A 17,170-nucleotide genomic window follows, 5' to 3' on the forward strand; every position below is an offset into this window, starting at 1 on the left:
GAGCCACCGCGTCCCTAACTTACAATACTTACAGATTAATTACCCATTCATTACTAAAGACTTAAAGTCTCACACTGATTCTTAAAACACAACAAATATAACATTTAGTAGCTAGCAAGAAACTGCAACGTAACAGGTATCAAAATCAAAACATACCTGAGCGGGTTTTGGGCAGGCCAGGAGCATTCTGGATATAATCTGGAGTTGCAATAGGACCAATCTTTTCTCTGACTGCAAATAAGAAAATGACCGTTTTAATCCCCATGAACAAAAAAACCTAATTTTTTTTTAAAAAAAATCATGTTCAGAAAAGTCATTTGATCTCTTCCAAAAGATAGCTGATAATTGGGGTCTATTTAGTTATGTTCAGTTTCTGAACTGCAGTCTGCCACTAGAGGATGATACATATGAGTACTTTTTAAATATGAAATATGAAATATGAAATTATAACATATGAACTTACCATATGCTATCTGAATGATAATTCTTAAGCAGGCAGAACCATCCCATTTACACACTACAGGAAAGTTTAAGGTTTGTTTTTTAAAAAAACCAAATAGCTAAGAAAAATAGCCAAGTAAAAAAGAATTTAAGGTGATGGGACACAAAAAAGACGAATTGCTGAAGGAGGAAACAAAACCTAAAGGTGGGGGATGGAGGATTGGAATAGTCTAGTATGGCAGGCTTCAACCCAAAACAAATTCCACAGTGCTTCTTTTCCTCACAAGACCTATTTATACACATGCAGTAGGGATTTGGGGAGGAATGGGCATGACGATAAAAACTGACATTTGTAAATCATAATGCAACTTCCCTTTAGTGTTTCTACTTTCTGCCTTGTCATTGAGAATATTCTTTTACAGATTCCATTTTCATGTAACAATAGTTCAGTTTTTAACAACTTATGTCATTGTTTTATTTCATCTAAATAAGTTGCTCTTTCTGCCCAGCATTTCTTGATGTCTATTTTCAGAAAACTCCTTACAGTGTACATAATGTATATCAGTAATATTTGGATTGTATAGGTTGCTTTTCAGTGGACTTGGTTTTGTGGTTTGTTGTTGCTTTTTCTGCTGGTAAGGATCTGGTAAAAGAGTAGTTTGTTTCCTTCTTTGATGAATTTGATTCTAGCACACACCCCAACTAGCAGTCCCATTACACAACTACCAACACCATCAACCTTACAAGAAGCCACCAACTCAATGAGCCATGATCTTATCATCCAAGTAAATAATCAGCATGGAGCTATCAATCATCTGCAAAACAACATCTGTCTAGAGCAGGGGTGTCAAACTCAATTTCATTGAGGGCCGCATCAGCATTGCGGTTGCCCTCAAGGGGCTGGGTGGGTATGGCCTGGGTGGGCGTGGCCTACTGGGTGGGCATGGCCAGCTCTACATCAAGGGTGCCTATGGGGGCCTGGGCAGGAGTGGGACAGATCTGAGGGTCTCTGGCAGAAGGAGGGTCTCTGGGCCAGGGCCAAGGCAGTGGGGGCCGTTCCCTCACTGTTTCCAGGATGGCTTCGCGGGCCACATGAAACCACTTCGCGGGCCGGATCTGGCCCCCGGGCCTTGTGTTTGACATGTCTGGTCTAGAGGATCATCCCATGCAAGCATTCAGAAAGTAAGTAAAACTGAAGGATATTCAACAAATGCCAATCACAACCTCACTTTTCCCGAATTTTACAATGAAATTGCCTAGTAGTGTCATTGTAACAGAATAGCAGAGTTGGGAGGCACCTTGGAGATCTTCTAGTCCAACCCCTGCTCAATCAGGACAGCCTATAGCATTTCAGACAAGTGGTTGGCTGATCTCTTCTTAAAAGTCTTCAGTGATTACCGCATCCACAACTATTGAAGGCAAGCCATTCCCTGATTAATCGTTCTGTCAGGAAATTTCTCTTTCCTCTCCTTGATTAGTTTCCATCCATTCAACCGGTGGTAAATGTACCACTGGTGGTACTTCAGCACCTGGCAGGTGGAGGGGATGAGCTGAAGTGGTGGCAGCACAGCACAGGCCTGGGGGAGAGTCAGCTGGAGCTGCGGTGTTGCTGGGGCTCTGCTGAGGGCCCAAGATCAGCACGTGCAGCTCTAGCTGATTGGCGCTTCTGACAGCCTCTGCTATCACCGGGAATAGCAGACAGGCCTTGGGGTGAGAGAGTCAGCTGGAACTGCAGGGCTGCCAGGACTCGGCAGAGGCCCCAGGATCATCGCGCGCAGCTCCAGCTGATCAGCACTATGTGCAATGGCCAGCCAGGGATTGGACGACTGCGTGGAGGAATGAGACTGATGCTGGAGCTCTCCCTGAGTCCCAGAGATAGCGCACCCAGAAGAGAAAAGGAGGAGGAGGGGGGAGAGGAGGGGATATAAAAGGAGGAGGGAGAGGGAGAGGAAAAAAGAAGAAAAAGTCAGAGAAAGAGAAGGGGACTGAGAAAGAGAGAGGGGCAAGAGATGAGGATTCTGTGAGACGCAGTGAGGAGAGGAAGGGAGGGAGAAGAGGAGAGAATTCTGTGAGACAAGCAGAGGGCTCAGTGAAGGAGTAGAGGCTGTAAAAAAGAGAGGGACAGAAGAAGAAGGGCTGACCAGCCACCTGACCATGAAGGTAGTGGTGCATATGAAGAAATATGGATAAATTCGTCATGTTCGTCAGTACAAAGGGAAAGTGATTCAGCAAAGGAAACGCCATTGAAGAAATTAAAACTGGGACTTTTTTCCTTTTTTTGGTCATCAAGTTTTCGACATCTTGCTAAGCACTGGTGGTATTCAAATATTGTCATATCCTAAAAGTGGTACAATCTGTGAAAAGGTTGAAAAGCACTGCTTCTTCTTTGTGGCAGTCCCTTAGATATTATACAGTAATTACATGTTTATAACCGAAAAGCCAACTTCAAAAAACTCAGGCAAGGCAACGTGCCACCTCTGAGCTACAAATATTTGCTTCCATTACAACTATAATAACGTATGTTATGGAATCCCGACGTGTTGTATAGAAATTGGGAGGTGGGGATGTTTACATCTGGTTACAGTTCCCCTGGAGCCCCGGCCATGCCTCTTCCTATAGGAACTATCAGAATGACCTTGGATACTCCCACTCTCAAAAGCTCTTGCAGTTACAAACACAAGATTAAAAATCTTAGAAGTCATATTAAATACAAGATGTATTTCCTAGGAAAATCTTCTCCATTAAAATGCTTTTGGAAGGCACAAGGATTTTTCAGAATTTATGTTTAACTGTAAAGGGACTACTCAGTAATTACTTATCCCAAAAGACTATTGTAGGAAAAAGAAATGCAAGCAATTCTTTCTCTCTGCATATTAAGAAATAACAGAATTATGTAAAAGGCCTGGGCCAGATAAACACAAAGTATGCCAATGCATTCTTTACTTGCTCACAGTTGGAGAGTCACTATGTACACATTTTTGCAGAATTCCCACTGTGTTCAGGGGTATACAGTGTGCTGTTAAGTATTGAAAGTGGATGCCAGCTGGCAGCAAGGACATATGAAAGGCAAGGACTAAATTTAGTTTTGGCAGAACCAAAAGGTGTCCCTTTGATTTGAAAAGCACTCTTTCAGCCAGGCTAAGGAACAAGGCATTCGGTTAGATATGGATTTATCCCAGAAAAGCCACAACAAAGCTCATGGGAAATCATGGAATAGAGACCATTGCATCCATTACAGGACTTCCCTTTTGCTGTACATGTTGATACTATATCGGTTCCACTAATGGGAAAGACATTTGATTCCACAAATTATCAGACTGCATAATGTACATATCAAGGGTCCCATGTAGTATTCTTGCCATCTCCTTTTAATAATGTAATACAGCTTTTTCCAAGTCTGGCATCCAGAATTCTGGCAAAACTCCAAATTTGGCCACGTTGGCGAGGAAGCTGCAACTCTGAAAAAACTGGAAGTGCTAAATTTGGGGCAATTATATTTAACCAGGAGAAACACTAGTAATCTAATGAGATTACACTCAGACTTGAATACAGACAGTGCTTTTTTTGTAAAAGAAAAAGGTGCCGGAACTCACATATGTTATACAACCCGCCTTGCCTACCCTACAAGGTTCCATCCAAAAAAGGTGCCGGAACTCCGTTCTGAGCGTTCTATGAGAAAAAAAGCCCTGAATACAGAGATGGGCATACCATAGCCTTCTCATAGAACATAAATTCCAACCTTCCCCATTACTGACCCCATTCTTATTGGGACTGCTGCAAATTAATTTCTGCAAGATCTGGAGGACCACAAAGTGCTCATTCTTGCTTTCTACATTCAGGATCCTTGTATCCTATTTCCCACAATCTAATAGTTTTTTATAAGTCTATCTGGCTTGATGTACAATTTTCAACATGCTTCTCTGATTTCAGCCAACACAATTACCTTGCTTCTTCAATTCATCAATCAGTTTCTTTGTGAAATCATGTCCATCCTTCAGAGTGACAAAACAGTAGAGGCATTCTCCCTTTACAGGGTGTGGGTGGCTTACTACGGCTGCCTCCGAGATAGAAGCATGTTCTACAAGTGCTGATTCAACCTCCGCTGTGCTCAATAAATGCCCTGCAAAAAAAAGATATTTTTTTTAAATTGGCCTTGTCCCACCATTCTTTTCTTTTCATATAAAAGCAGTATATTATTGAATCAAGCTATAAATCAGAATATAAAGCATAAAGCTGGTCACATTTTGTTTATTAATTCCTTTGCTTTTATTTCTTTATTCTTAGGAAATAATCATACTGTAAAAGTTGAAAAATAAAATTTAAGATCACAAAATTTTGGCACAAGAGTTTAGAAAAGCCAATTTTATAGAGAATGAGAATTTATAGTTGTACCCAATAAAAGTTAGCAATTTTATTAGGCACTTACAGCTTCCATTTCTCCCAACAGTATTTAATAGTCTGCCATAAGAGAATCCATAGCTTCTTGATGCAAGGCATATTTTATTTTTAAATATATAATATGAATTGTATAATTATAATTTTAATAAATTATAGGTCAGCTTTCTTTGTATTTGTATTTGTGAGGTACAAATAAAAGACAGCCTTTAAGCTTCTTAGAGGAAATAAAAAATCTCAAATAATAATAGGATATAAATATAAAAAATAAATTATTTCTTGCCATTTTAATTTTCTAAATGTCCCATTAAAACTAGCAACATGAAATTACTTAAATTTGTTCATGTCCTGATCTGATTTTTCTGGTAGGACAAAGGGTGATTACTGGATATTTTGCTTGTTTATCATTGTTTGTATTCTCCAGCAATGACCAAGCACATTCTTATTTGAAGAAAAAAACACATTACCCCCAAAGACCAAGGTCTAAAGATGTTAAAAATCTTATTATGTCAATAAGAGAATTGTACAAGCAACTTTTATCCTTCTACAAGAATTTGGCTCTTACCAGAAACATTCAGCATGTCATCAATTCGACCTGTGATCCAATAGTAACCATCTTTATCTCTCTTGCAGCCTGGAAGAGAGACAAAATTAAGGCTTTTAGACTTTAAGTTCCTCTTAATCCTTGCCCCTCAATTTTTCAGCCTTTATACCTGGGTCTGTAATGTAAACAAATCTCAGCCCAAGAGGTTCAAACCCAGAAGAGTTTATAATCAAACCTAAATCATTCATACTAGTTAATCCGCCAGAGCTTTTAGAGCTACCCAAAATAATAGGCACTAAGTAAAATCTGCATGATTCATGATATTTTTCTTTTTCCTTTCCCTCATTCACTGTTCAATTAATTTATTAACTTTAATGTATACCATGTATTATCTTCTGGAATTAACATTCACATTCAGTATTTTTTGGCTGCTCTAATAAGCTTGGGAAAGGGTAAGGAAGCTGAAAGCAGAGATTTCCACACTTCCTCCTGAGAGTAAATGAACAAAGAATTGACTTTATCAAGGAGTGGATTATGGAAGCCTACCCAAGAAGATCTCACCAGGAGTATGAGAGGTGAAACAGTAAGGATTATAAGGGGAAAGGCTGGGAACTCTGCTTGAAGAAAACTGAAAAGCTGACAAGTCATATTGCATGCATGAGAAAGTATGCTTCATTCCAGGGCTGTGAATAGTATCTTCAAAAAGCTAAGATCTATAAAACAGTTCTACTTTAGAAGAATTCAGATGTAACTGCTGGAAACTGATGTCATAGTAGAAAAGTATGAGGACTTCTAATACACTTAAATATTTCCAAATTAAACAAGAACTAAGCTTCATAAGATAATATTTCCTTTGTGAAAACTTACCATCTCCAGTCACATAATAACCAGGAAACTTTTGGAAGTAGGTTGCCTCAAACCGCTGGTGGTTTTTGTACACTGTGCGCATTATTCCAGGCCAAGGTTGCTTAAAAACCTAAATATGATTATAGGTGAGAAATGTGAGGGAAGTAGAAAACTTCACTGGCTGAGTTCAAGCAAAATACAAGTATAATGTGGTTTGTATGATTCATATTTAGTACTGTGTATGAACCCAAACAGTGGGGCTTGTAAATCATGGTTAATGTTTTAGCACTGTCCATGATCCACACATCGGTAGTTTGTTCAACATACCATTTTTTTGGTATAATAAAAAGAATAGCCCAAATTCCCAACTACATGTCATCATATTAAGAAAGGACTTGGACAGAGGTCTGCTTGATGTCAAAGCACAGAATTAAAACAAAAAAGACAATATACTGACAAATATTTTAGTGTTCAGGAATGCAGCAGTGATAGGATTTGGAAAATTTCATATTGTCCCCACCTGATTTTTAGAAATGTATTATAAAGTAATACTTTAGGTCATAGCATAATGAATAAACATTAGCACAAACAATAAGGACCAGTCTGCTCTAAAATCAAACTAGTAACTAACTTCAGAAATAGAATATCATATCAGATAAACAAAAATGTAGTAATCAGACCCAGAGGCTGGATAGCTCCCAAGCAACTTTGTCCTCCAACCTCACCCTGTTATTTTTCAGCTAGTGGGCAATAGTCTATTCTGCAGGCATATCCATGATCTCCAACTCCTGATAAAAAATACTGGTAAAAAGCCATGCAAATTAACCCAAAATAAGTAGCCAAAGTGTATCCACTTCTAGAAATCAATCTGAACTGCTCAAACCCTCTCTGAAAACTACATAAAGTACTGAACAGAGTCAAAATATCTGTGGTACAGAAGGCCCAGCTGAATGGATTATTACTGATTGGTATGTTTAAATAAATGCTATGCTCAAGTACTAAAAGAGGAAGAGGTGATATCTTCTGTATTTATTTCCTCACTGAAATCTTCCTTTCCCAGAATTTATATAGAATTAAACAGTTACTAATCCTGATAAACGGGAAATGCAGAAGTTTATGAGAGAAAATTTGAAGCAAAAGGGTCTTCACTGCACAACTACTTATAACATTTATTTAAAAAAAATCAGAACCAAACACAGAGATCTTTTGTCAGCATCCATCCGAGATCTCAAAATACTGTAAGGAAACTGAGTTAAGCACAAACAGTCCCGGCAAAACTTGTTATTAACTTGGAATTTGGGCCATGTCCATAAAGTGATTAAGCCATGCTATCAATCATCATAATGTTCTCTTACCAGATAACCTTCAGCTTCTCCTTCTAACTCTTCCCCCGATTCATCCAACACTGCAGGGACCACTCCAAAGAAAGGAAAAGTCTGTCAAGAAATATTTTTAGAAATATTTTAAAGATCAAATCTAAGTATATGGACAGATGGCAGTTAGACTTGAAAGAAAGAAACTTCAACCCAGAGCTGAAGACATCCCCGTCTCTAATAGGAAAGGCAATCTTGTTCAGTCTGGAGGCTTCAAAGAAGACTGCTGGAATGTATAGCTGAAACAGGTGAGTTAAAGATATTCAGTCTTTTTTTTATCTGGTTGAAACGAGTTTAAAGAAGAAACTCGGTACGTAAGCCTTGCAGAAACTTGCCGTAGAAAATAGAGCTGGAAACACCAAGAAAGCTATAGGTGGCTTGCAGCCTACCTATGCAATTATATAAACAGATTTCCAAGGATTTATTTTTAAAAACTTACATAGCTTTAACATTTAAGTTTGAAATTTCTGGTTGGATTTCAGGCTGGATTCCAAGAATTAAATCTTTTTTGTTTAAAAACTAGTCATTGACTTAACTGATTTATATGGCTAATCATTTTGTAAATGTGGCTGTGGGTGGCCAACAAAATTTAAAACCAAAGAATTTAAAACAAACAAAACATGAAACAAGCTTGCTACGGCAAGTGAGACAAACAGCAACCACACCACTTGTGCTCAGCTAACTGACCACATGGGTAAAGAGAACTGAAGAAAGATGGCCCCTAAAACAACCCATGAAATAGTTTACAGGTATTCATGATAAAAATTAGGCCCGGAATTTCCAATGCTAAGCAATGCGATCATAAAGCATAATTGTATTGCCTCACAAAGACAATTCCTGCATACTGGTTGCCATGATTAACTGAATCCCACATTGTGAGGCAGCTTTCTTCCAGCTTCCCACTGCCAACTCAATGGGGAAGCCAGCAGGAAATTGCAAGTCCCTGGTGGCTCGCTGGCAGGTAGATAAGTGGCTGCTGTCAGGTTGGGAAGAGCACAAGAGGGTGTGCAAGGGAGACAAAAGAAGGCTCAGGTAAAGTGTACAGGGAGTGAGATTTAGCAAAGGTCAGGGAGGGTGCAAAAGAAGTAGGTAAGGGTCATAGAGAATGCACATGGGGGCACAGGAGTGTGCGGTAAAGCTTGGAACTGTGTGTGAGGGTGTATGGAGCTGTGTGAGGGTGCAATGGAGACACAGTGAGGTTCAGATAGGGGACATAAGGGTGCAGAACGGTGACACTTGAGGGTGCACAGGAGTGTGTGAGTGGCTAGGGTAATACAAGCATAAAGAGGCTGGGAGAGGGTCCACAGGTGGGGAAGACTTATTCCAGCAACTTGCAACTTTCCCTGCCAGCTACCCCATTGATTTACATATATGAATGACTGTGTGTAGTTTCTCCTGGTCCAGATAGGCACACAGCATTAACTGGCACACAGCATTAAGCTGTGCAATAACTCTGCTGAATATACAAAGAGAATATGCCAGAGTTATACTTACAGCTGAGCCTGGCTTCATTGGTGTGGCATAAGGGAGAGGAGTCAACACGTGACCACCCTGCGGGAAGAAACCACAAACACCAACGGAAAAAGTTAAACCAGTGAAAAATGCCTCACACGATATTTTCAGAGCCCGAACTGAATGAACACACAAAGATTTATTCCAGACATTACCATCATAATCATTGTTTCAATTTTTATTTTTAAAACATTCATGTCTATTTTATTGTATTTCAACCAAGAAAGCACAAAAAGCATCATGGAGGCTCTACAAGGAATAGTTCTTGCCTAGCACAGCATAAGAAGAGCGTGAGTAATGAAGGAAAGAGAAAAAAACAGGTTCTAATAGGATTGGAATCCTGAGGGATTCTAATAGGATTTTGGAAACCCTAATGGTAAGGAGAAGCTGTAATAGCTTTGGGAAGAGACTACATGGTACAAATATACAGCAAAGGAACAGCACCTAAATTACGACATGCTGTAATGAGTTGGCAGGTAAGTTTGAAATCCAGGCCTTGGAGAACAAGGAATCACAGAAATAACCAAGTAATTCACAGGATAATAAGGAAGCTGAATATAAAGAACTCACAGTTTCTGTTTGCCAGAAGGTATCCACTATAGGGCATTGTTCTTCACCAACTACTCTATAAAACCACAACCAAGCTTCTGGGTTTATGGGTTCTCCAACTGTTCCTAGTACTTTCAGGGATTTCCTGCTGTATCTGAATAAATAGGGTATGAATTTTAAAAAGAAAATTGTTAAAGAAGGAAAACTTGTTTTACAATTTTATTTCAAAACTAACCATTTATTTACCAGTACTGAATAAACAAGAACATTTTCAGAAATCTACAGTGCCTTTGCCTGATCAAAAGTGGACTTAAGTAAAGCAAAAACCCACTAACTATCCTTCACAAAGGCAATTTAATTTCAATGTCTTGTAAATTCCTATAATAGCTTGCTAATGTCATGCTGCCTGAGGCTGAGAAAAACTGAAATCCAAAACATTTGGACACTTTCAGTGATCTGATCAGTATTTATCCTGAATATTATTCCCTCTATTATAAGTATTTATCCTGAATATTATTATTGAACAATAAAAACAGACAGAGTTCACAAACTGTGCTAATATATGATGGAGCCTGCTTAGGTTTGGTTATATGGACACAGCCGTGTTGGTTTTGTAAATCATGAATTAGTTTATGTATGAGGCAGCTACCACAACATTCAACAAATCTTATTAAAAATAAAGTTGTTTAGCACAACATTTAATCTGATCTAGATAAGGTCTCAGGTTACTTTTCCCCACAGACTTACAAGCAGCCCCCAGATTCTCTAAAACTGAACCATAATTTTTATTGCAACAAAAGGTGAAATATATTATTTAAATTTAGCTTTTTTCTTAATCATACATAATTCTTTGTCCTGCCATGAAAAATCCCTTGGAGTTCAGCCCTGATATGAATGCAGGCATCGCAACTGGCCTGAAAAATATCATATGGCCCTAATCTGCATAGTTTCCAGTCCTATTTCCAGAGAGGCTGGGATCTAACCTGCAGTCCCCCATGGCCATTTTCTTCCATGTTCCCATGACACTTCAGTTTACCTTTTTTAAAATTTGAGTTTCAGACAGGCATTCTCTAATAGTCACCAGAGCTCCAACTAAATGCAATTCTACCCACATGTATTCCCCTTTCCCCTGGCTTTGACATTCAGGACAAAAGTTAAGTATAAACATGTAGCCAAAACACAGATGCCTAGGGATTTGACTGGAATAGTCTACTTTGCTCTAGTGCTCTAAACCAGGGCTACATATGTATTTCCAAAGGACATTCCTGGAAATTACAGGCAATCAGCCTTATTGTTTTCCTTAAAGCCATGCTCACTTCTTGACAGGTTCATCTCCATATTTCATGAGGAGGCGAATGGCAGTGGGTGCTGTGTAGAACTTGGTCACCTTGTACTTGTCTATGATGTTCCACATACGGCTAACATCTGGGTAAATAGGAAGCCCTTCAAACTGAAAAGAGATAGCAATTAACAATGTACCATGTTGACTGCTAATTTCAGCACATGGATCTACGTTTTGCAGCCTAATTATGCTCCCAAACTTCAGGAAATATTGCTTAGCAGAGGAAAACCTCCACAGCACTAAAGCATAGAGTGGAGAAGAAACCCCATGAAACTTTCTTTTAAGCCTGTCAAAACAAGGAAAAGCTCTTCTTTTTTTAAAAAATCAGCATCAGACCTTGGGTCAAAATATGATTTAGGGAGTTTTTTTTTCAATTATCTTAACTGTGTCCTCACGCATTTCTGTTAAGAGAGTTGTAAGACAAACTGATACCACTCCCTCTACAAATAAGACTTGATGTTTCCATACAGTCAGACTTTATCATAGAACTTACTAAGACACTGGTTGCCCCATTTGCCAAGGGTCCATATGTGAGATAGGAATGGCCAGTTATCCATCCAATATCAGCTGTGCACCAGTAAATATCCTCAGGATGATGATCAAACACATATTTAAAAGTAGCAGCCGTGAAAAGCATATATCCAGCTATTGTGTGTACAACACCCTGAAATATAGAATACAGAATATCCATGCAAAGGAACATTTAAACATAAATTTGTTCTCATTGGCCAGAAATTGCAGCATTGGCAAAAGTATATCAAGATATAACAGCCAGCAGGAAATTAGTTTTAACGTTGAATTTATCATATTCCAATGCATGTCTGCAAGTTATGATCAAATTTTTCAGGAAAATATGAAGTGAAGCTATAAAAACCTACCGGTAGTTTTTCTTTCAGATGTTAGGGCTGGATTGTTAGCAGTACCCTATATATGTGCATTTGGAATACTGAGTTTTATCTTAGACGCCTTGGCTTTTGTACTTACTGATTTTTAACTGTATATTTGTGTTTTATTTTGGTTTTGTATTATTATTGCCCAGGGTTATTTGCTTATAAGTTACTATATAAAATTTCCAAATAAATAAATAACTTTTTTGAAATGTTCCCTTTAGTTTTATCAATCACTTCACAATTAATTCTTGCTGAAAAAGCACATGTATCTATATCCTATTGCCCACACAGGCCTCTATTTGTACTCTGCCACCTTCCATAGAATTCCACAGTAGGCTGATTTTCCTCCCCAATACAGTACATTTACAATTGGAGGTTTTATAATAAAAAGCAAGACAAAACCAGCACCAATCTTCAATATGCCATTCTTGAAGGTGGGGTGCTCTCTCAGCTTGGCTGTTTTCTTGCAGACATTTCATTACCAAACTAGGTAACATCATCAGATCTACAAAAGAGTGAAGTTTGCAAACCTCCACTCCCTTTTAAGGACTAAGCACTAAAGATCCCACAGTTCAACCTTGAGATAGATTCTCTTCTATTGTGTTCAAAGGTTTCAGCTCCAGTTTTTGGAGCTCTGCAAATTAATGGAACAGAATGGGCAGAAAACATGGCATTCTTTGATTACATTATTATAAATATCATTGATTCAGTAAGTAAAGGTAAAGGTAAAGGTTCCCCCACACATGCGTGCTAGTCGTTTCCGACTCTAGGGGCCGGTGCTCATTTCCGTTTCAAAGCCGAAGAGCCAGCGCTTGTCCAAGGACATCTCCATGGTCATGTGGCCGGCATGGAGACGCCAAAGGTGCACAGAACGCTGTTACCTTCCCACCGTAGTGGTCCCTATTTTTCTACTTGCATTTTTATGTGCTTTCGAACTGCTAGGTTGGCAGAAGCTGGGACGAGTAACAGGCACTCACTCTGTTACGCGGCACTCGGGATTCGACCTGCCAAACTGCCAACCTTCTGATCGACAAGCTCAGCGTCCTAACCCACTGAGCCACTGCGTCTATCTCAATTAGAACTATAAACAAATGAAGTTTAAAAAAGTGTCGACATGGCACCGAGCAGTAAAAGAGTATGATTTGACAAAAGCAGTACTGTATCTCTCTAAACACCAGTCCAGGAAAATGTTAACATACCTTCGGTTTCCCTGTTGATCCACTGGTGTAGAGAATAAACAATTCATCTTCTGCATCACACCAGACAGGCTCACACTCCTTGCTAGCATTTTTCATGATGTCATGCCACCAAAGATCAACTTCTGGATCCCAAGGAGTCTGAAGGAAACCACATGCCATAATATTTAAATGCAGTCTAATCAGGAAAAAAACAAATGCACTCTTGCAGCTGAAGAAAAAAATTATTCCATAGTAGCTGAAAAGTCCTGTTTTATCACTTCTAACCCTTGTTATTTGCTACAAAGCTTTATAGCACAATAACACTTGCTTAAACCTGTGGACAATTTTATTTCCTACTTGAATTCAACATATTTGCTATAGCTACTGAGAGACTCCCTTTAATAGTACATTTGTTTTTCTTGAAAGTAACTGTTTATAAAGCTTTATTATTAATATTAACCTACCACTGGAATCGGAACACAGGATATTGATAAAAGAAAAAGACATATGCTACTCTAGTAGTCACTATGTCTAAAAACAAGCTCCGTACCCATCACATTAATCCAGTGAGGTGAGCCAATATTTGTAAAATGTGTATACATGTAGAATGGGACTGACTTACAAATCTGTTTAAGCTTAAAGAATCAGCATCGAAGTGAAAACTTGTTAAGATTATATTAATGATAATCCTTATTGGATGTCATTTTTCTTTAGTGAACTTAATAGAATTAAGATGTACTAGAAAAATCATACATCCAGAGATTACTACCAAAAAACCAGGTACCCACTAGAGGGCATCAGATATATACTCTTTCCTGTCGTCTTGTGGGCATCCAAACATTTTGAGGCATACTACTCACAACTGGTTTCACCATAATCATTATAACAAGCTTCATCCTTTGTTTTTTTCTTTTCGACCACTTGAATCTTGTTTAAGTTTGTATCCAATTCTATATTAAATGTAGAATCGGTTTTTAGGTTTTTTTAAGGGCAGATTTTAATCTTGATATTGGTCTCACGAATGACCCCTCAGATCTTGATCAATCCCTTCTATCCAGTCAAAACCTTTATATCATTTTACAGTACATCTTCAGTACTCTTCTTCTACTTTATCCATATAAGCCCCCAATAGTGCACTCCCCTTATGGTAGTCAAGAAAACCTTTAAAAATGCTTTGAAGACATGCAAATCTGACACAACATGCATTTTAACTCCTCTCTCAAGCAGTGTGCACTTTTAGGCAGAAAAAATCTTTACCTGTGAAGCACAGGAGGTATCAGGTGGCATCACATAAAAAAGAGTCAAAAGGACTTTGCATGCAGAATACTTTTGTCAGTTTTAGACATAATGAAAGATTGTCTATTAATTTTACTTTGTTTCAAGGAGGCAGCTGTGGCATAAAAGATGTAAATATTTGAAACAAACAGAACAACCTAAGCAGCATGTCACAGTGTCCCATCTTTCTACTGAAAGAACATACTAAATCTAAAAGAAAGCATTTTGCACGGATATGGGCAACCCTTTGGAAGTCAGCTCCCTCCAGATGTGTTGAAGTACAACTTTCATAATGCCTTCCACATTTGTGAAAAAAATAACAGGCAAGGGAACTTCCAGATTTGCAACATAGTCCTGGTCCAACATTCAAATTACAGTCATTCCAAGAACAGCCATTAAAAGTTGACCCACAAAAAATTGACAATCCAAGCAGTAGGTTTATTAGTAATTCTAGCAAATTACACTAATCAAATGCTTCAGATTTTTTCTATGCAATTCAGACATGTAAATTAAATCTCTCTATTAGTGTACAATTCCACAGTAATCCCTATAGTCATATAAATTATTTAACTTTGATAGGTCTATTCTCCCTTAATGGCTGGCAGCATCTCAAAAGATAATGTTTTTGAAGGAAGCATTTATTTTATCAGCAAAACTCCCCCATGTTGTTAGCTTTTTAAATTTACATATAATAAGAAATAAATGCTATCCTTAATTACACAAGAAATGCCCAAATAATTCTGTGTGAAGTTCGTGTATTTTTTTAAAAATCTGTAAAATGTTTTTTAATAACGTTAGCTTTTTTGATCCTAAACATAACATTGAGTATTATAGTATCAATTAGCTAATGATTTGGATGGAGACGCTCAGGCAACAGACAGTACAAAGCTAAGCAAACTGTCACTGCTTGGCAACGAGTCATGATCGAGACATATAGATTATAATTTGACACAAGCATCAAACCATTTTTTCCAGAGCTGAGAACAGGGATTCAAAAAAATTCAAAAATGTAAGCACTGTCTTTCTATTGATTCAAAATGTAAATTTGGAGGTAAAAAAGAAAAAAAACTTCCAAAAGATTTGTTCTGTTTTTGCATGGCTGTCAGATATGGCTTTGTCCTTCACCAGAATGAGTTATTTCTAGGCAATGACCTCTGCAGAGATTCAACATGCAGCTCAAACTGGATAACACTGAATAATCCAATTCCCCACCCCCTGCAAAAAAAGTAGCAGAAACAACCATCAGTAGTGGAAGCTGACAGAACAGCAAGTTAAATACATTCAACTGGATATTCAAATTTTTAGTATGTATAGGCTCATCTTACTTTACTGTAATAATTGTACTATATAACAGATTGCTGAAAATAAGACCTAACTAGAAAATGAGCCCTAGCATGATTTTTAAGGATGTTCGTAACCCAGATTATTGGGGGCAATATGCTGACTCTGTCTTGGAGAGGGCTATAAAGCACTATGAAGCAGTATATAAGTGCTATTGCTATAACCCCCCCCCCAAAAAAAAATAAGACTCAGTTAAGATCATAAGCCAGATGGACGCATTTAGTACCATATTTCCCCAAAAATAAGATCTAACCAGAAAATAAGCCCTAATGCATCTTTTGGAGCAAAAATTAATATAAGACCCAGTCTTATTTTTGGGAAAATACGGTATATATTACCCCAGTGGATAATAAGGCAACCAATACAGCCAATCAAACAAACTGAATATAAGAGGTGGTATTTAAGTTGAAGATATTCTAATTACATCTGAATTAATTGTAAATTCTAAATATTTTTTTAAATCAACACAAACTTGATTTGTTTGGTTTATTTTACCCAGCTGGGTTTTATGTAAGGCAGCCATGTTTAAAATATTAAAGTAAATTGTAGTCTTATCAAAAGGAAACAAATGCAGGACTATGTATCCAATTCCAACTAAAATTTAAAAATGGTCTTTGAACATTACAATCCAGATTGCTAAAAAAAAATACAAAGCTTGGCTATTCAAAAAGACTGGCATGGAAAACCTATACAAGCAGCAACAGTATTTGTACTACCAGAAACTGAATATCCTTATACATGATTATTTCATTTTCTTTACACAGCCTAAGATTCACTGAAAGAAGGCATAAAACTATGATAGAAAGGAAACAATTAAATAGATCTAATGTATCTTTTTTTTCACTCTATGTACAATTTCTTTATGAATTATCTCATTCCACTAAATAATTCCTTTCCTATATCATGTTTAAAAAAAACAGTTTATACAAGCACTTTCAAATTGGGATCAGAAAGTCATTACAGAGATTCTGAATTCCTGGGAAAAAATAGTTTGCCAAAGCAAATCATTTTATAACAATATCATGATGTTAACTAATACCAAAGGATGAGAAAACTTTGTATTCACCACCATTATCCCTTCCTCATAGGTATTCCCACCCTCTTCTGTAAGTTTGCGACCCCTGACTGGCAATGCTTTTTCTTTCTTGAGAATATAATCATAGCCTGAGTTTATGCATTTCATCAATCCATTGTATTCTCTAACCATGGTTTGTTATACAAGCCACAATGACACACCACACTGCTAAAATCACACTTTACAAACTGTAATGGTTGAATTCCCAAAATATACTCTGCCAAAACCTTGGCAATCTAAGCATGGCTTAGTGAAACGTGAGAATCTAGTCACCATTGGAAAATATTTCAAAAATAATCTGGCTCATATAAACTTCTAATGCAAGAAATCTATCTGTAGAAAAAAACCATCAGGTAAACATCCAATTTTTTTTAACACCAAATAAAGATTGTTTGATTTTCACAGTATG

The 17,170-nt window shown here is 37.7% G+C and overlaps 1 protein-coding gene across 4 annotated transcripts in view; it reads right to left on the bottom strand.

The window, feature by feature from the left end:
- The window catches only part of ACSS2 (acyl-CoA synthetase short chain family member 2), a 64,761-nt gene that overhangs the window by 6,630 nt on the left and 40,961 nt on the right, over window positions 1-17,170 (bottom strand). For all 4 annotated transcript variants that reach the window (XR_014025736.1, XM_081322229.1, XM_081322227.1 and 1 more), the window contains 10 exons: window positions 13,092-13,229; window positions 11,496-11,666; window positions 10,977-11,110; window positions 9,682-9,814; window positions 9,094-9,150; window positions 7,582-7,662; window positions 6,248-6,356; window positions 5,402-5,470; window positions 4,385-4,561; window positions 157-231 (listed from right to left, as the gene is read on the bottom strand). Coding sequence is in view for 3 of the 4 variants with exons in the window: in XM_081322229.1 (XP_081178355.1) it covers window positions 157-231; window positions 4,385-4,561; window positions 5,402-5,470; window positions 6,248-6,356; window positions 7,582-7,662; window positions 9,094-9,150; window positions 9,682-9,814; window positions 10,977-11,110; window positions 11,496-11,666; window positions 13,092-13,229 (1,144 nt within the window). In the remaining variant the exon portion in view is untranslated. The remainder of the gene's footprint in view (window positions 1-156; window positions 232-4,384; window positions 4,562-5,401; window positions 5,471-6,247; window positions 6,357-7,581; window positions 7,663-9,093; window positions 9,151-9,681; window positions 9,815-10,976; window positions 11,111-11,495; window positions 11,667-13,091; window positions 13,230-17,170) is intronic.

This window comes from Vipera berus (genome assembly GCF_964194415.1).
Source record: "Vipera berus genome assembly, chromosome: 3".
NCBI lineage: Eukaryota > Metazoa > Chordata > Lepidosauria > Squamata > Viperidae > Vipera > Vipera berus.